Source organism: Capra hircus, chromosome 11 (assembly GCF_001704415.2).
Source record: "Capra hircus breed San Clemente chromosome 11, ASM170441v1, whole genome shotgun sequence".
NCBI lineage: Eukaryota > Metazoa > Chordata > Mammalia > Artiodactyla > Bovidae > Capra > Capra hircus.
Window position 1 is genome coordinate 96,821,304 of NC_030818.1, and position 19,742 is coordinate 96,841,045.

General features: G+C 53.5%; 1 protein-coding gene across 2 annotated transcripts in view; it reads left to right on the plus strand.

Moving 5' to 3' along the window:
* The window catches only part of MVB12B (multivesicular body subunit 12B), a 200,770-nt gene extending 182,388 nt beyond the window's left edge, over positions 1-18,382 (plus strand). For both annotated transcript variants that reach the window (XM_018055783.1, XM_018055784.1), the window contains exon 10: positions 15,103-18,382. In XM_018055783.1, the coding sequence (XP_017911272.1) occupies positions 15,103-15,189 (87 nt within the window). In that variant the 3' untranslated portion in view covers positions 15,190-18,382. The remainder of the gene's footprint in view (positions 1-15,102) is intronic.

The window sequence follows — 19,742 nt, forward strand, 5'->3', positions numbered from 1 at the left end:
GCAATTGTTCATTCTTCCTACTTTTGGAAAGCTTTCATTGTGCATATTAATGTTAGAAGAATTTTGCAGAGGGCGAAGTCACAAAATGCGTGATCACTTTGCACCATCTAGTGGTCAGGTCTTAAACTGCAACAGGAAATAAGGTGTCCTTTATCCGTGAGATTCAATGGTTTCATCCCCCAAGCATCTTTTTTTCTTTTGTTTTCAGTCAGGAAGCTGATATGTTTGGGGAAAGAAATTCGCCTAGATAAAAGTTTCATTTATTAAATGAAAGTTAGTTGATTAGATAGACATTAACCTTTCTTATCTATTGTTCTGCTCCCCTTTTTTTATATTTTTTTCAAAGACCTAGTTGTTCAGTCATGCCACTGAAATCTTACAGAGCTATCACACTGAGATGAGATCATTTCAGCCAAAAACAAAGGAACCTAATGAATTAGCTTAATGGATAGCCATTCCAAAGGCATAAAAGAAGGGTGGTTATTGTCGTTCAGTCGCTAACTCAAGTCCAACTCTTTGCCACCCCATGGACCACAGCAACGCCTGGCCTCCCTGTCCCTCACTATCTCCTGGAGCTTGCCCAAGTTCATGTCCATTGAATCAGTGATGCCATCCAACCATCTCATTTTCTGCCACCCTCTTCTCCTTTTGCCTTCAATCTTTCCCAGCATCGGGGTCTTTTCCGATTTGAAATGTGGGAAGTAGCTTGGGCAACCTGTCTCTCATGGACCCTTCAGGAGTCTGACCGCAGCTTGGGAACCACTGTTTGATGCCACAGACAAGACTAGTTCCCTCCCCATAAAGTGTGGCAGCCATCGTGGGCAGTTTATCATCTTCAGTATCTACCCTGCCAATCAGAATCAATTTTTTAACATTTAGTGTTTTGTTTCCAAGTGCAAAGGTCATACCTGTTTTTTAAAATGCAAACACAACGGAAACAGGAAAAAGGTGAGGGTCCCCCATGGTCCATTCCTGGGAGAGAAAGACATGCCCACATCCAACAAGCATCACGTGTTCAGTACTGGACATAATGCTCCTGTAGCTTGCTTTTGCACCCACTAGTATATCTTGCACAACCTTCCGTGTCATCGCACACAGATCTGCCCCGTTCTTTTTAATGACTACATGTGGTTCCCTTTTATGATTGTGTCATAATTTATTTAAGCAATCCACTATTGATTGACTCTTGAGTTGTTTCCAATTATTCACTATTACACTGCTGCAGTATATTTCCTTGAACATGTCTTTGCTCCCCTGGGTCTTTCTTTAGAAGAACGCATAGTATTACCATTTTGCTTTCCAAAAAGAGAGTGCCCTTTTAAACCCCCCTGCCTGGCCCCATCCTGTGGTGTGTGAGGGGGCACCTGTTTCCCACACCCTCACTATAAGCATCACAGGTATTTAAAGGTGGACATCTCTTCATATATTTATCAGCCATTTGTATACTTCTTTTGTGAATCTATTCTGTGTGTGCCATTTGCCCAGTTTTTCCTATTGGCTTATTTAGTTTTCTTCATTCATTTTTGAGTTTTTTTATGTTCTTTGTAACAACCTTCTTTCTGTCCTATGTTCAAACATACTCACACACACACTTTAACCAGTGGCTTTTCACCTTGTTAAAGATGTGTTTTTCTATACAATAGTTTTTAATTTTTCATGGGCAATCTTGACTTTAATGTTTTGTTTTTGGTTTCATGTCATACTTAAGATTCCTATTTTCTCATACCTTTTTGTGTTTTAATATCTTACAGTATTAAACAGTTTTCAACTATTTGATCCATCTGAAGTTTATTAGAAGGTAAAAGCTAGAACCAGCTTCATTTTATCCTAAGCCATTAACCAGTTTTCTTATCATTGTTTACCTTCTTCAGTCGTTTTAAGTGTTACCCTCATTGTATAGTTCCATCTGTAAGTGGACCAAGGGACGTTTTTCTTGACACTCATCTCTGTTCTTTTTGAATGATTACCACACTGCTTTGACTCGGATAGCTTTATAATAAGCTTTAATATATGATAAGCTTAGTTCTTCCTTCTCCCCCCACCCCAGATTTTTCTAATTATAGTCACTTGATTATTCTTCCAGCTGAACGTTAGACTCTTTTCAGGGGGAGAAACTCCACTCTAGATGTTTATTATTGACTGCACTGAGCATGTAGGTTACTAGATGTTTGGTGAAGAGTCTCTACCTGGGGCTTTGTGTCTGTCACTCAGCAGGGTAGAAGGGTGTTCTCTGCAGAGAGTCTGCACACTTCTTTGTAGGTTATTGCTAAGTGCTTAATGTTTTTGTGGTTCTCATGAGTAGGGTCTTTTTTTCCATTATATTTCCTGTCATTTTTTGTATCAGCTGTTGACATTTATGTTTTATTTTAGGGGCTGGCTCTCTCACTGGCTTCTACTTCTGATGGTTTTCAGTTGCTTTTCTTTGGTTACGCAGGCCGGCGTTGTCGTCTGCAAACGCTGACACCGCCGCCTCCTGCCCCCTTCCTGAACCTTCAGCCAGCATTGCGGCCACAACGATCAGGTCACTGGGCCTCCTTGTCTGAACGGAAATTTCTAGTTTCGATACTCACCCATAATGCTGCATTTTGGCTTGCTATATATAGGCATCATTTTTTTTTTTAATCGTGTTAAAGAATTAGCCATCTATTTCTATTTTCCTAAGTGTTTTTATCAGGAATGGATAGTAGCTTTTGATAAATGTCTTTTAATCATCCATTGAGATGATCATATTTTTTTTCTCTGCGGGCATATTAATATGGTAGATTGTATTAATAGAGTTCCTAATTCTGAGAGTCTGAGTCCCCCTCCCCCCACCACCCTCTCTGGTTCCATCAGTAACAGGGCCGCCAAGCGCCAGCCTCCACCCAGGTCTCCAGGTTGCTCGCGCAGCAGCCCAGGGCGTTCAGCATACAGATGAGGGAGCCAGGCTGAGCCCTTGGAAATGAACCTGAGGCGGAGCTGATGTTTGACAGACAGAATTACCTGCCCTGGATACCGTCATGAGTTATACCTGGCTCATGTAGAATAGAGGTCAAGGTGAATTGTTTGGTGTTTTGAAAGTTCATCCTAAAAGGACTTTTCTGTCCTTTTCTTGTGGTCTGGGGAACTCTCATCCCCCAAGTTTTAAAGTGATACCCCGTACATCCCAGGGACTTCCCTGACAGCCCAGTGGTTAAGACTCTGTGCTTCCGTTGCAGGGGTGGGGCGTGAGTTCGATCCCTGGTCAGGGAACTAAGATCCCACATGCTGCACAACGTGGCCAAGAAAATAGTTAATACCCCCGACAAATAGTAAACACCCCCCTCAAACTGAACTCTTAGAAGGTTGCCTGACATGTAGGTAAAAGATGAGCATAAAGGTGACAAATGAGGAGGGCATCTTCCTGTAGTGATCACACAGCTTCTTTTTCACTCAGAAATCAGTGTCAGAAAGCAGCATTGTTCCAAATATTTTCCACAAATAACCTGGGAGAGGGAAAATACAAATACCCGTTTTTTAGGTGATATTTAGATGAATTCTAAAATGCCGATTCACTGAGGGGGCTAGCCCTGTGGCTCTTTGTTGACGCAGAACCAGGGTTTAGTCGGCCACAAAGGTATCTGTCAGCCCCCAGCCTTGCCCAGAGCCCCACGCAGACGACGCTGGTTGACACACAGGTGCCCACCAGGCCCCCAGCCCCGCAGCACGGGAGGGGTCTGGAGAAGCAGAGCTCGTTAATACTCACACAGAGATCTAAGTCCCACCGTAGAATGCACGTTCCCCCATTCTCCTTAAAACGCCTGGCCTTCTCAGTCTGTATTTCATTTCCCTACTTTTAAGCATCATGAGTACAAGAAATATTTCTTGCTTACTCTGTCCCTATCAGTCCACACAAAATGCAGTCACGGTGATAAAATGGCGAACACTCTGGTTGGGTGATTTATAGGGAGTGGTGGGGACTGTGCAAATTGGAAAAGCCATGTGTTTCTAAAGGAGGCTGCCTCCATTCACCCATGTGAGGCTCATGGTCGAAGCGCGAGAGTGAAGGTCCGGAACTGCCGCAGCCCCCGATTTTTTTTTTATAAAACCTGGAAGATGTTGGCATTTTATGCCAAGTCTCTCAACTTTCCCACGTTTATGACTATTTTAAAACACCACACAGGCCAGCAGCATATGAGCCTCCAGCTTGCACATGTCTGAGCATGAAGATACAAATCACATCTATACTTAAACTTCACTATTCATGGTGGAGGGGTGGGGGGACAGTGGTGGCAATGTGGATGAACCCTGGGATCAGCACTTTGCCCCATGAGTTAAACACCCCAGGATAGGGGCCATGACACCATCAGCCCAGAGGCCATGGGAATGCAGAGGACCCAAGGCTGGACCGACACACCGCTGCTTCCACAAAAGACTGAAAACCCAGATGACCTCCCCATTGTCTGAGAACTGAGTCCCCAAGCTAGCTGTCTGCTCTGCATTGAGCTGCCCCTCACTCACCCATCCACCCACTCACCTCTCACACCCTGTACCATCTGTCCATCCGTCCATCATTTGTTCATTCATTCACCTCTTCTGGGCCACAGCCTCTACCAGACTCTGGAGCTACAGAAATGGCCGAGCCCCCACCCCAGCCTTGCACTTAAGGAGGAAATGGACAGTGATGTGGAGCCCTGGAGGCCAGTAATTAATCGTCCCCAGAGGAGGACAAATGCCCCAGGGGGGAGTAGCCTTCCCAAAGGCACCAAGGGGTGGTGCTTGAAGGGAGGCAGGGTCGGGGCTGGGATCTGAGAAGCCATGCGTGGGGACAGGCCTGTGCAAGAAGCTTCCACACCTTCCTCCTGGGAGTGGAGCTCTGCCCCAGGTGGGGACTTGGGAGGCACTTCGCCACTCTATGCTCCATCGGATCCTAGGTGGAGATGCTCCTGAGCAAGGGTGTCCTGCCCTGAGTCGGGGGCTCTCCCAGCACTGAGCCCAGGGCGGCAGGCCATGAAGGGTGCAAGTGGGTGTCGCCATCCCCTCCCAGGAGCCCCAGGCCTGGGGCAGGAAAGGGAAGAGGGTGCTGACAGGCATTGACGAAGATGACCTGGGTCCCCCGGAGTCAGAAGATGCAGGGGCTGACTCTGCATGTGGTCTCAGTCACCATGCAGCCACGCCGGGCACGGTGCCCAGACAGACATGGTCCCTGCCCCTGGAGCAGGGGCATCTCAGAGGGCAGCTTTTCCAGCCCCTCATTTAGGGTGAGACCGAGCCGCGGGACTGGGTGGGGCTCAGGGTTTCTGACGCTGGGGTTGCTGCTTGTGGGTTAGCGCTGGGGAACCTGAGGAGAATGCAGAAGAGGCTTCCCAGAAGGTTCACACCGACCCCGCTGGGGGCTTGTCATGGGACCCGCCTGCTTCCCAACCCGGTGGCCTCACTCAGAACAGTCACCCATCATTGGAAGAGCGGTGGTACCAGCTTCACTGGCAGAGAGGATTCTGTCCCCGACCCTGACTGGGGACCTAGCAGCTCCTGCCCCTCCCATCCCCTTACGAGTGGCCACACTAGTGACCAAGGGCTCCAGGAGCCCTGACCTCCAGGCCCAGCTGTGGACTCTCAGCAGCTGAGGGGTGAACAAGGCACCGCCCCAGCTCTGGGGGATTCTAGGACCCCCTCCAGCTCTGGGGGGCCCGTCTTGGCTGCCCCATGTCCCCTGAGCCCGTCTGCGTGTGACAGCCTTTCCTTGGAGCCCTTTTAGAGCCCTTCTATGGCTTCTCAGCCCGGGGCCTCCCCCTTTCACCCAGGCTTTCGGATGTGTCTCTGGAACCGTAATCCAAGTGTGAAACGAGACTCCTGTGGGAAAGTGGGGAGACCCGGACTCGTCCCTGGGCCTCTGGGCCTCCCTGGCCCTTTCCACAGCTCGAAGGGGTGGACGTGTATTCACATCAGCTGGACGGGCCCTCCCAGCACACAGAGGCCTGCTCCGTGGGGGCCCTCAGGGGCCACTGCTCACAGGGGCACCTGCCCCTTCCCTCCCCTGGGGAGGGGGGCCGAGATCCAGCAGCCAGGCTTCAGGAAAGAGATGGGAGGACACGAGCCCTCATGTAGGGAGAGGAAGCTTCCAGAGCTGAAATTCCCCGAGGGTCTGAACCAGGCATCGAGCGTGGCAGGTATCATGTCCTGGCCCCCGGGGCTGGGCAGGTGCCAGGACAGGCTCCAGGAGAGGCAGGCTGGGGGCCGGTGGGGCCACTGCTCAGAGCTCACCCACCACCACGTGCCCCAGGCACCCTCACAACTGTGGCTCCAGCCCCAAACCAGGCTCGGCGTTGGCCGGCGTCTTGCTCCTTCACTCTCCCAGCCTGTCTTCACCCTGCCAGGCCCCTGAGGCCCAGCCTGGGCTCCTTCAGGCCTGCCCCTGCCGCCATCCTGCCAGGCCCTTCTGTGACCCCACCTGCCCCCCATCTCAGAAGCCCACCCGTGTAAGTGGTGAGTACAGACCCCTGTCCTGAGGCCGGGTCCCTGCCCCTGGCACCCTCGGGGCCTCGTCCAGCCCCCGGGGACCTTGGAAAGTCTGATCCTCCCCTGAGCTTCAGCTCCCACGTCTCAAAATTCAGGTTCTAAAAAGAGCCCCTTACTGCCGCCTCTCGTCCGGAGCCCTCCCTGGGTCTCATAACCATCACATCGACTCCCGTCTAACCATTGAAATCACTTTAGTGCTTTTTAAAAAAGCAGTGCTGCCTGCCCCGCCCACTAGTTAAACCAGAACCAGCCTCACCCCGCCCGCTGCCCGGCAGGGCCCAGCTTCAAACCCTTGACTCTCCGATGCAACCCTGGGCTCTGACGGAGGACCGGGTTTTCTCGTTCAAGGTGCTTTCACAGTTGTCGCGGGTGATTCTCACGTCTGCGCGAGTGGATGCGGGCTCGCTCCCCCACCCCCACCCCCACCCCCGTCCCTTTCTGCCTCGAGGCTGAGGCCAGGGTGCCTTTGGCTCCACGGTGTGGCCTCGCAAGGCCAGGATGTTGGCCTCACTGTGACAAAACCTCTCGGAATCTGGGAATTGAGCGCCATGGCTTAAGAGTTGTCATGATGGCCCTTGTCCACCAGAGGGCGCTGTGGCTGGGGGCGCTGCTCCGCGGGGGTCTAAGCTCTGTGAACCAAAATGCTTTTTAATTGAAAAATTTTTTTAATTCAAAAAGGATTTGCTGTTTGTGCGCGAGTGCAGGTCCTCCTTATGCAGGAGACTTAATGTCTTGAGTAAACAGATCCGGGCCCAAATCCACCTTCAAAGGTACTCACTGTTTGCCCAAGGGAGCGAAAGGGCTTCCAGAAGCGGCCTAGTCTCTTGGGCAAACACTCGGGGCCAGCCCGTCCCGGGCAGGGGACAGCGTCTGTGGGAAGGGTTATCCGCGGCCTAAGGGGGATTATGGCGGGGGGACATATGTTGAAATTTCATTTGGGGAGTTAAGAGAAAACAAGAGGTGGGGGAGCAGTGCTTTTCTCCAGCCAAGATGACCTAAAAAGGGAAAAATCTCAAGGACAGGGGCGGGGCGGTGGTGGGGGTGGGGTGCAGGCTGTGCCGCGGGTCCCTGGCCCTCTCTGGGGGCGGGGAGGCGGTGGCATACTCGGCCCTGAGTCAGGAGAAGGCAGCTGTGTACCCCTGATTTACCCACCAAGACATGCCCACACCCCCTCACCCCAGAGAGTGAAAGAAGCAAGAATTTAGTTTATCCTTGAAGGCTCTTCTACACCACCAGCCCGCCCCCAGCCACCCAGGGACCCTGTCCCTTCCTGGCCACAAAGACAGGCCTCCCAACCACCTACCCCCCAATGCAGTTTGACCCCAGCCCGCCTGCACCCCCTTGTCCCCACTGCCCCATGCCCTCAGAAAGTACCCTTTCTGGGCCTACCCCTGGCAGCATCCAAGTCTCTGGGCCTGGCCCCTGGGCCCCTGGGTCCCTGGCTCCCTGGCTGTGGACATCTGGGGGCCTGTGCCTCTGTCCCCTTTCACGTACCCTCTGGCCAGCTGGCCCCCAGCAAACTCAGGCGGCTTCCCTGCCCTGGGTGTTCCTGCCACCTGGGAGCTGGGCACAGCAGGTGCTGGAGGGTAGAGGTGACCCAGCCCACAGCTGGTGGTGCCACTCCAGCAGGCTGACACTGGGCTGGCTCCCTCACTTAAGTGCCTCACCTCAGCTGTACCCCAAGCAAGGCCTCAGAGCAGCCCAAGCGGAGCTCCCTACCACCACCACCAGCCTCCTCCCCACAGCCCCCCCTTCCCTCCTCAGCGCCCCCCTCAGCCCTAATGTCTCTGGCCCTTCCTCTCTGCCCCTCCCGTCCACTCCCACGTCCCTCTGGTACGGCCACAGAACCGACCCGCAGCATCGGGTCACCGGGGAGCTGGCTGACGAGGCGGAATCTCTGGCCACCCCCTGGACCTGCTGAGGCAGGACCTGTGTGTGCTACAGGCTGACCAGCCTGCTGCTCTCAGTCTGGGTGCCACCCTCTGTCCACCCCCGAGGAGAGACCACACTCTGCTGTCCATGTCGGCACCGCCCTGGAGCCTTCGCCCACCCAGCCCTGCCCCTGCTGAGGTCGCCACATGTTTTTAGTGACCCCGTCCCCCCCGCCCCAGCCTGTGCAGCTCAGGCCGACTGCTGCCCCCTGATCCCCCCGTCCTCCTCCCTGGCCCTGGGTCCGTCGCCAGGGCTGGTGTCCTGCCTTCCAAGCCCGTCCTCTTTGTCTTCTGAGCCTGTGCGCTTTCCTCCAAACATCTCCACACTGTAACTCCAGATCTTCTCCCCTGAGGGCTCCCACTCCCATCCCTGCATTCCGGGTTCATCCACGTCTCTGCAGCCGGGCAGGCGGCACCCCCGAGTACTCCTCAGGGACCACCCTTGGCCATTGGCAGAAATGCCCTCATGTTCTCTCCCCCAGGCTGCTCTCTTCCTATTGCCCATTTGGGTTAAAGCATCGCAGTGCCGGCGTCCATCCCCTGCCCCTCTTGTAGGGCTCCCTCCTGACCCCAGAGCCCAGCACAGGCGGATGCAGGTGGGTGAGTGGGTGATGGAGGCAGATTGTTTCCTGCCGTGATGCTCCTGAGCAGCCACCAGGTGGCGGTATTGTCCCAAACTTTACCCGAAGTCCTCCTGGTCTGAGGCTGCTGCACCGCTCCTCCAGCTTCCTGGAGCTGGAGTGCCCGGACCATGGCCGGAGCCGGGGTCATTAGCAGCAAAGTGGGGCCGCGTTGATGTCTTCTGTTACGTAGCCGACAAATGTACAGTGAGTGCCTCCCTGGTGCTGGGGCAGGCGGGCCCTTAACCTGCCACACCTCATCCCACCCTCAAAGAGGGCCCCGGGAGTAGAGATCGTCACCCCCACCTTCTTTATTGAAGTATAAAAGGCATATTGGCTTCAGGTGTACAACATGTTTTTTCAATAGTTGTATATATTGCCAAGCAATTATCATAATAAATATAGTTACCATCTTTTATCTTACATAGTAACAACTGTTTTCTTCTGATGAAAACGTTTAAAATTTAGCAACTACCAAAATATGAATTGCAGTGTTGATATCTATATTCACGATGCTGTGCAGTATATCTTCAGGACGTAATCACTCTGTAGCTGGAAGTCTGTGCCTTTTCACCCCTTTCTCCCATTTCACCCACCCCACCCCGCCTCTGCCCAGTGAGCTTGGTCTTGTTGTATCCTGGGTTCCACATATAATTGAGATCTCCAGGTGTTTGTCTTTCTGTGTCTGACTGACTTCATTTAGCACAACGCCCTCTGGATCCATCCATGTTGTTACAAATGACAAGATTTCATTCTCCTTTTATTCTTTAAACTTTTGTACTGAGTATAGTTGAGTTACAGTGTGGGGTTTCAGGTGTGCAGCAAAGCAGTTCCGTTTTTTACACAGATACACACACACACGTATAGATACACCCTCTCTCAGGTTCTTTTCCCTTATAGGTTACTGTAAAATATTGAGTACAGTTCTCTATGCTATACAGTCGGTCCCTGTTGGTCATCTGTTGTATATACAGGGGTGTATATTGGTTAATCCCCAACTCCTAATGTATCCCTACCTCCTGCTTCCCCTTTGGTAGCCACACGTCTCTTTTCTACGTCTGTGGGTCTATTTCCGTTCTGTATACTAAATTCATTTGTATCCCTCCCTTTAGATTCCACATATAAGTGATATCCATGATGTTTGCTTTTGTCTGATTTGCTTTATTTAGTATGATAATTCTGGATCCACCCATGTTGCTGCAGATGGCATTCTTTCTTTTTATAGTTGAGTAGCGTTCCGTTGTGTATATATAGGCAAAATTACTGGAGTGGGTTGCCATTCCCTTCTCCAGGGGATCTTCCCAACCCAGGGATCGAACCCAGGTCTCCTGCATTGCAGGCAGATTCTTTACAATCTGAGCCACCAGGTATGCCCATACATATATATATGTGATATATATATATATATCACATTTTCTTTATTCATTCCTCTGTTGATGGACATTTAGGTTGCTTCCATGTCCTGGTTATTATAAAGAGTGCTGCAGTGAACATTGCTGCTACTGCTGCTAAGTCTCTTCAGTCGTGTCCGACTCTGTGTGATCCCATAGACGGCAGCCCCCCAGGCTTCCCCGCCCCTGGGATTCTCCAGGCAAGAACACTGGGGTGGGTCGCCATTTCCTTCTCCAATGCGTGAAAGTGAAGTCGCTCAGTCGTGTCCGACTCTAGCGACCCCATGGACTGCAGCCCACCAGGCTCCTCCGTCCATGGGATTTTCCAGGCAAGAGTACTGGAGTGGGGTGCCATTGCCTTCTCTGAGTGAACACTGGGGTACATGTATTTTTTCAAATGATTTTCTCCGGATATATAGCCAGGCGTGGGATTGCAAGATCGTATGGTAACTCTAGTTGTTTTAAGGACCCGTCATGCTGTTCTCCATAATGCCTGCACCAATTTACATTCCTTCACACCCTCTCCAGCATTTATTATTTATAGGCTTTTTGATGATGGTCATTCTGACCAGTGTGAGGTGACACTTCATTGTGATTTTGGTCTGCATCTCTGTATCAGCAGTGTCGAGCATCTTTCTTATGTGCCTTTTGGCCATCTGTATGTCTTCTTTAGAGGGGTGTCTGTTTAGATCTTCTGCCCATTTTTTTGATTGGGCTGCTTGTCTTTTTATATTGAGCTGTATGTGCTGTTTGCATTAATATATTTTGGAGATTAATACCTTGTCAGTCGCATCATTTACAAATATTTTTCCCAATTCAATAGGTTGTTTGTGGTTGTTTTGCTTTGCAAAAGCCTTTGAGTTTAATTAGGTCCCATTTGTTTTTTGTTGGTTGGTTGGTTGGTTTTTATTTCCATTTCTCTAGGAGACAGATCCAGAAAGAGATTGGTATGATTTATGTCAAAAAGTGTTCTGCCTATGTTTTCCTCTTGGAGTTTTATAGTATCTTGTGTTCACATTTAGGTCTTTAATCCACTTTGAGTTTATTTTTTGTGTATAATGTTAGAGAATGTTCTAATTGTATTCTTTTACATATAGCTGTCCAGTTTTCCCAGCACCACTTATTGAAGAGATTGTCTTTTCTCTATTGTATGTTCTTTCTTCCTTTGTTGTTGATTAATTGACCATAATTATGTGGGTTTGTTTCTGGGCTTCCTGTCCTGTTCGCTTGATCTGTATTTTTGTTTTTAGGCCAGTACCATACTGTTTTAATTACTATAGCTTTGTAGTGTAGCCTGAAGTCAAGGAGTCTGATTCCTCCAGCTTCATTTTTCTTTCTCAAGGCTGCTTTGGCTATTCAGAGCCTTTGTGTTTCCCTACAAATTAAAATTATTTTTTGTTCTAGTGCTGTGAAAAATGCCATTGGCATTGAATCTGTAGACTTTCTTGGGTAATACAGTCCTTTGACAATATGGATTCTGCCAATCCAAGAATGTGGTATAACTTGCCATCTATCCGTGTCATCTTCCATCTTTCATCAGCATCTTATAGTTTTTGGACTCCAGATCTTTTGTCTCCTTAGGTGGGTGTATTCCTAGGTAGTTTATTCTTTTTTGACGCAATGGTAAATAGGATTTTCCTCAATTTCTCTTTCTGATATTTCATTTTTAGCATATAGAAATGCAGCAGATTTCTGCATGTAATTTTTGTACCCTGCAACTTTACTGAATTCACTGATGGGCTCTAGTAGTCTTCTGTTAGTGTCTTTAGGATTTTCTGTTAGGATGTGTGGTAACATGCCATGAAAATGGTGACAGCTTTACTCTTTTTTTTTTTTCCCCCAATTTGGATTCCCTTTCTTTTTATTCTCTGATTAATGACCATGCCTCGGACTTCCAAAACTATGTTGAGTAAAGGTGGCAAGAGTGGACATCCTTGTCTCATTCCTAATCTTAGAGGAAACGCTTTCGGCTCTTCACCATTGAGTATGCTGTTTCAATAACTGTGGGTTTGTCATATATGTCCTTTATTACACTGACAGTAGGTCCCCTTTATGCCCACTTTCTGGAAAATTGTTACCATAAATCAATATTGAGTTTTATCAAAAGCCTTTTCTGCATCTACTGAGATGATCATATGGATTTTACTCTTCAGTTAATGTGATGTATCACATTGATTGATTTACAGGGTTTTTTTTTTAATGGCATTACTTAAAAGATAGTTTTTATTCCCTGAAATAAACCCACTTGATCATGGTATATGATCCTTTTAATGTATCGTTGGATTCAGTTTACTAGTATTTTGTCGAGGATTTTTCCATCAGCGGTCATCAGTGATATTAGCCTGTAATTATTTTTCTTTTCTGTGGTATCTTTGTCTGATTTAGGTACGAGGATGATGGTGGCTTCATAGAACGAGCTTGGGAGTGTTCCTTCTTCTGCAATACTTTGGAATAGTTTGAGAAGGACAGGTGTCAGCTCTTCCCTCAATGTTTGATAGAATTCGCCTGTGAAGCCATCTGATCCTGAACTTCTGTTTGTTGGGCGCTTTGTAATCGGAGGTTCCCTTTCAGTGCTCGTAGTCGGTCTGTTCAGATTTTCTTCCTGGCTCAGTCTTGGGAGACGTACCTTTCTAAGAATTTGTCCTTTTCTTCTAGGCTGTCCAATTGTATTGGCGTAGAGCTGCCTGCAGTGGCCCCTCATGGGCCTTTGGTTTTCTGCGGTGTCCCCTTGTAACTTCCTTTTCATTTCTGATTTTACCGATTTGGACCCTCTGCCTTTTTTTTCCTGGTGATTTTGGCTGAAGGTTTATCCATTTTGCTTTTTTTTCTTTTCTTCAAAGAACCAGATTTTAGTTTCATGAAGATTTCATATTTTTTATGGCTGAGGAATATCCTATGTATGTACCACATTTTCTGTATCCATTCATCCATCGATGGACACTTAGATCGTTTCTGTATCTTGACTGTTGTGGATAATGCTACAGTGAACACAGGGTTCCCTTTTCCCCACATCCTCACCCACACTTGTTATTTCTTAATAACATGAAATTATTATTATAAAAGAGATGAATTCACTGAGGTTCAGAGGCAAAAAGACCTAGCTGTCACCCTGCAATGTCAAGCCCTTCCCTCCCCACCCCTTCAGTGTGTAGGGAGCACAGTCCTGTCACTGGCGGCCCCTGGCCCCTTTGGCTGCTCACACGGGATGGCTGGGCCCCGCCCAGACCTCGCCCCCACACCCAGCACCAGCTGCCCCTCTGTCCCAGGTCAGTCTGTGGGCCATCAGCAGGTGGCCGAGGGCGAAGTGCTCATTCTCCCCACCCTTTCCCCCGGGAGGAATAAACCCCTCCAGCATCCTCTGCCCCCCCTCATTCCCAAGTGACCCCCAAAACCCCTCAGCTGTGCTCCCTCAGCTCAGCACAGCCCCTGGAAGGGCCTCGTAGCTGCAGGCAGCTCACTTTGGAGCTCAGGGACCATTTGGAGCCCACAGCTGCAGCACCTTACTGGGTGGGTACCCAGTGGTCATGCCCCCCGCCCTTGCTGGGACGGTTCCATGTCATCCTGGCGGCTCCCCCAGCTGGGTCCCCGAGAGGGCAGCTTCAGGCAGAGGCTGAGTTCAGCCAGGTGGTTCGATTCTGCTCTGCTTTGTGTAGGGGAGCCCTTCCTTATGGCAATTCTAGTGCTGAAAAGTTTTTGAAAATATTATTTTAAACATTTAATGACCACTGATCTGATCTAAGCAACTCATTCCTAAGACCCAGGGTCGCACGTGGCTGCCACCCGTGGTGTCCAGGCCCTTCTCACAGCCCATTCGCAGTCCTGCAGCCCGCCCACCTGTCTGCCCAGTGGACACTCCCCGCCTGCGCCCCCTCTTCTTGCCTGGCACAGCTGCCCCACATTTGGGTGTAGAAATCCCCACTGGCTGTCAGGGTGAACCGCGGGTGTTCCCCCTCCTCTGAATTTCCACCAGACTCAGAGCCCACCATCTCACTTCCATGACCCGGGTCAGGTGGGTAGGCCCGGGTCTCCAGCGTGAGAACTGAACCCAGGTTCAGGCCGGCAGCGGGGCAGGCCGGGCCCAGGTCCACTCTGCTGGTCCTGCCCTGGCCCAGGCTCTCATCGCTTACTACGAACTGGTCCCAAGAGCCCAGGGAGGAAGGTGCTGGGGGCGTGGGGGTGCCCTGTCCCTGTGGCCCGCGCCACCTTCGGCTTGTCTTCAGCTCAGAGAGCACTGAGCAGGCGGCCGGCCCCAGGGGCTCCCCAAGCCTGCAGCCCGCCTGCCTGGCCAGGTCTGGGGTGGCGTCCCTCCCCATCCACGAGACTCCTCCCTCAGCAGGAGCATGGGGACTGTCTGCCGGGAGGCGGGAGGGCACGCGGCACACCGCCTGGCACGCGAGCTGCTGCTGCTGAGGGCTCACATCACCAGGGGAAGGGCGTGCAACGGTCCAGTCATCACAGACGAGCCAGCCAGCCACCACGCAGCACTAGAGGCGTGCCCCCTCCCCTGTGCACTCACGCGCACACGTGCACAGCCCACACCTGCAGTACGTGTGCACGTGCCAAGGGCAGCCCGCTGGTGTCCTCAGGGCCTCCATCCGGCTTGTCCACGGCTGTGGGCTGGTTCTCTCCAGTGTCCCCTGCCCTGACTGAGCTTTTCTCCCCCCGCCCCCCGACCTCCCACAGTACGAGTACAGCTTCCGCACGGAGCAGAGTGCCGCGGCCAGGCTCCCGCCCAGCCCCACCCGATGCCAGCAGATCCCCCAGTCCTGAGGGGCCGCCCGCCCGCCCACGGGGAGACGACACAGCGCCCGGACTACTGAGCGCCCCCTCGCCCGGCCCCCCCCTGCCGCCCATCCACACTGCCCTGCTCGGCGCTCCTGGGAGACTCTGGGCAGCTGAGCTGTTGCCTCCTCGGTCATCAGTCGTCGGTTTCCCCGACGTGACGCCCCCTGCCTCCCCGGGGATGCTCTTCCTTAACCTCCACTAACCTGTGTGTGCTGTAGTGACCAGCGGCTCCTCCCGCATCTGTGTGATGACTAGTCCTCCGACCAACCCTACCCACCACGGGAGCTGTCTGAGGGCCCTGGACAGTTGTCTGGCCACCCAGTGATGCCACCGGCTCCCTGCCCTCCTGACTCTGCCACCATGAAGCCATCGCCTCCTCCCAGAAGACCCTGAGGGGCTGGCGGCCTGGCACGGGGCACCCACCCCCACCCCCCAGCACTGATGGATTGCCCCATGGAACAGGTCTCTCACGCCAGGGACGTCGAGTGCCCGAGAACTTCACAGGGACCCTAAGGAAACACGGAGGACGCAGCCGGTGGTGCCCCAGTGGGCCTGGGCCTGGCTCCCCTCTGACTCACCCCTCAGTTCACACACTGGACGCCCTGAGGACGGGGGCCGGCCATCCCGCAGCCACCAGCCCAGAGAGGATTTGCCTGCGGGTGAGGCGGCCAAGTGGCTGGGTGCTTGCGTGGACATGAACCTGGTCCACTTGCCACCAGGTCCCCTTGCCCAGCCTCCTCACCATCATCCCCACAAAGGGCTCATCTCCACAGTGCTCACGTGCCAACAACAGCTCCAACTGCCCAGCCCCGCACCCCAACCATCATCACGTGGGTAAAGAAGCTCTGTGAGCCGGTGCCAAGGACGTGGACACGCGGTCGCCAGACTGAAGCCAGAACTGACCTTTCTGCCACGAGGGCCAGTGACCATGCTATCATTCCCCACAGTGCTGGCCGCCCAGCCCAGCTCCCCACATGGGCACCGTGGGAACAGGGCCGTTGTCCTCCCGGGAGGCCCGGTCCTCACCCGGTGGCTGCCTTGTCTGGCCGTGGGACTCTGTCCTAAACTCCCAGAACCTGGTATCTCACACCTTGGAGGTGGGGGGCAGGGGTCATCAGATAGTTGGAGCATTGGATGTGAGCTTTGACACGTGTCTGGCATAAGAAAGCAGCCCAGGAGAGGCCCTGCCCAGCTGGGAACAGAGCCCCCGCCCCCTACAGTTCCTCAAATGACACCGGGGTGGCTGGGGTGCAGTCAGGAGGGGCAGCCTGTGGCTGAGACACAGGGCCAGAGCAAGACATACCTCACTCAGCCGGCCTCAGCTCCGCCATCTCCAAACCCTCCGCCTTCCCCCGTGGCTGGCCCTTGATCTTTCCCTTCCGATACCTCCTGATTCCTGTGTGCCACCTCTCCCCGCTGTCCCCGAGACCTGAGGACGTCCCTGGCAGGGCTGGCCTCCCCTGGAACCTGCCAGGGCCCAAGAGGCACAGGTGGAAATTCCTCGGGCAGACCTTTTGGGATGGGTGCTCGCCCGGGACTGAGCCGATGGCTTGGCCTCAGACGTGCCCACTGAAGTGAGCTGTTGTTCCTGGGAGTCACGGGGTAGGGAGCCCCGAGGGGCCCAGAGAACCTGCGTCTGCTGCTGCTGTCAGGATGGTGGAGCTGGTCCAAAACCAAGAGCGGGGGTGACCCCATTGCTCACCTCTGTCCGGCCGTGTTGGCTCCGTCCCTCAGTCTCTCCTCACACCCTGGCCGTGGGGTCGTCCCGCCAGGTAACACCTGCAGCCTTTCCGCAGCCTTCCTCTGCTGAGAAGCAAGCGCTTCTGCTCCATGGGCCCGAGGAGGTCCAGAAACAGTCACGGGGAAAGGGCCTCCCCTCCACCCCTCCACCAGGCCACCCCCGCCAGCCCCAGCCCTCCCCCGGGCCAGGCCAAGAGAGGCAGGGTCCAGGGCCGCCAGGAGAGGACCAGGCCTCCCCCCCAGCAGGCAGCCTCAGCGCGGGGTCTAACCAGTGACTGGATGGCGCCATGTCTGCAGCTAAAGAGAGCGGAGCAGCGACGGTGTTGGAGAAGCCAGCGTCCCCAGTGGGTCTTAGGCGGCTCCTGACCTCTGTCTCTTCCCTTCTCAGAGGGGCTGCCCGCCCGTGTGGAGGTGAAGCTCGCCCACCGGGAACTGAGCCCCCTCTTCCCCCTTCCTTTCTGGGACGGTGCTTTTCTCCGCAAACCCTCTGGCCACGAGGGGCGGAGAGGCAGGGCTTCTCTCAGAAACACGAAGGGCAGTGACCTCCACCCTTCCCAGAAGGACTCCCCAGAGCACAGCGTCCCCCGCTGCCACCTCCTCCGTCCCCCGAAAATTCTAAGCCTGTCTCCACAGGCCTTGGAAATGGCACAACGGCGGTAAGGAGTAAGCAGCTGGCCCCAGGTTCACTTGCTAATTTATAACAAGGTTTTTCCCCCACCCCGAGTCCAGGAACTGACTGTGGCCACAACCTCCTCTCGGAGGGACGGTCAGGACGGCGGGGGGCGGGAGGTGAGGACCAACATGTCCGAAGCGCCTGCTCCTTGCCGGGCACGCGGCCGGCACTTGAAGCACATTTTCCTCTGTCATTCCCACCTGCTTCTCCCCCAAAAAGACACCAATACCCAGAAGTGGATGCTGGTTCCAGATGAAGATGCTGAGACGCGTCTGCAGGCACAAAGCTGGCGAGCGGCACAGGCGGCCCAGGCCCCGCTCTGTCCCGTCACGAGCACCTGCCTCCGGTGCAGTAACGGGCCGGCGGGCATGACGGTGTCTCACCGAGCACGGGGCTGCGGGCTGCCCCTCACCGTTCACGGGGAGCCCAGCCTGCAGCTCCCTGGAGCCAGCCGGCGAGTGAGCCTACAGGTGAGCATGAAAGCCGCGCTCACCTCCCTGCCTGGAGGAGCCGGGCGCCCGTTCTCACCGCAGCTGCCCGCCCCTCATGGGGCGGCTGGCTGTCCTCACCCGTTGGACCCTGCCAGCCAGGCCTGTCACCACCAGGAACCGGGGCCCGGGCGGGCGGCTGGCTGCACTAGGTTAGGAACAACGTTGTACTGCGTGTATTTATTTGAGGTGACTCTAGTACTTGGCAAAGGGAAGTTTCACTGTGTGATTGTCTTCTTAATATAATTTGTTAAATAAACGTTTGTTTTAACCTTTTCCCGGCTCGCTGCTGTCTGTGAGGCATGGAGACGGGTCCCTCCGGCTCATTCTGGATGCAGGCTGGGCCAGCACCATCCTGGCCTTCCAGCCTTCTAGAAAGAGCTGGTGGGTTTTCTTGCCCCGTTTGGATGACCTGGTGACAAGCCAGAAGGATCCTGGAGGAGCAGCAGCCTTCAGGAATGCTCCTGGCGGGAGAAAAATGCCAGTTTCCATAAAAGCGTGTGAAGTGCATGTGTATTAATGGGTCTCCAGCAAGGAATGCAGAGGGCGCTTTCATCTCCAGCTCGCCCCGAGCCGTGTCTGGGCCGGGGCGGGGCCGTCTGGCTGCTGGAGCAGGGTCATACAACCACACAGCTTCAGCACCACTGGTTTTGTCCTGTCCCCTCGCCCACCTGCTGGCAAGAAGCTGCCCCAAACGCCTGGGAGGGGCTGCGAGCCCCAGACATGCACAGGCTCCTTATGGGACACGACTGGTCAGGTTACACCATCAGAGCTCTTTGCCTCCTTTATAAAGTGACCTTAGTGGCTCAGAATCTGCCTGCAATGCAGCTCGATGCCTGGGGTCAGGAAAGATCCCCTGAGAAGGGAATGGCAACCCACTCCAGTATTCCTGCCTGGAAAATCCCATAGAGGAGTCTGATGGGCTACAGCTCATGGCGTCGCAAAGAGCCGGACACTACTGAGCAACTAACACTTTCACTTGTGCATTTTCGGGCCAGACATCTGGGTCTGAGCCAGCTCCACCTCCAGGCCTATTAACACCAGGCTTGGGTGGCCCATAGCTGTCATCTCACTAGAACCGTGAAAATCCCCCAAAAGGTAACAGCACCTCCAGCCCAGGCCCCCATGCCCGGCACCCCTCAGCTCTTTTTCCCACAGTGGGAGAGGGAGAACAGCCCAGAGAACTCTGTGAGAAAGCCGTGAATGCCGCTTGGCATGGAGTTCGGAGAGCTGACCTCACGTTCCAGCGCTGCCGCTTCCTGAGCATGCAGCTCGGAGCACCCCACGCCCATCTAAAGGGGCCGTGCCTCCCTCGGTGGCCTCCCCTGGGAGAACAGAATGAGGACTCACCGGGCAGTCAGCACAGAGACCCAGCGACTTGCCAGCTATCTTTGGGGCCTGGTTCTGTGTTGCCACCCACCGGATGTGCCAGGTCCCTCCTGAGGCTGCATCACCCAGGAAATTCAAGTGGTGGATTTGACACCCAGGACACAGAACCTGTTTCTGGAGGGGCCTCCAGCACTGCCCTGGAGAGCCCTGGGAGAAGGCTCTGGGCAGCAAGAAACTGAAGTCCACTCATGACAGCCTGGACCAAGGTGGGCTTTGTGGCCAGACCTGGAGACACTCGGAGCCCAAAG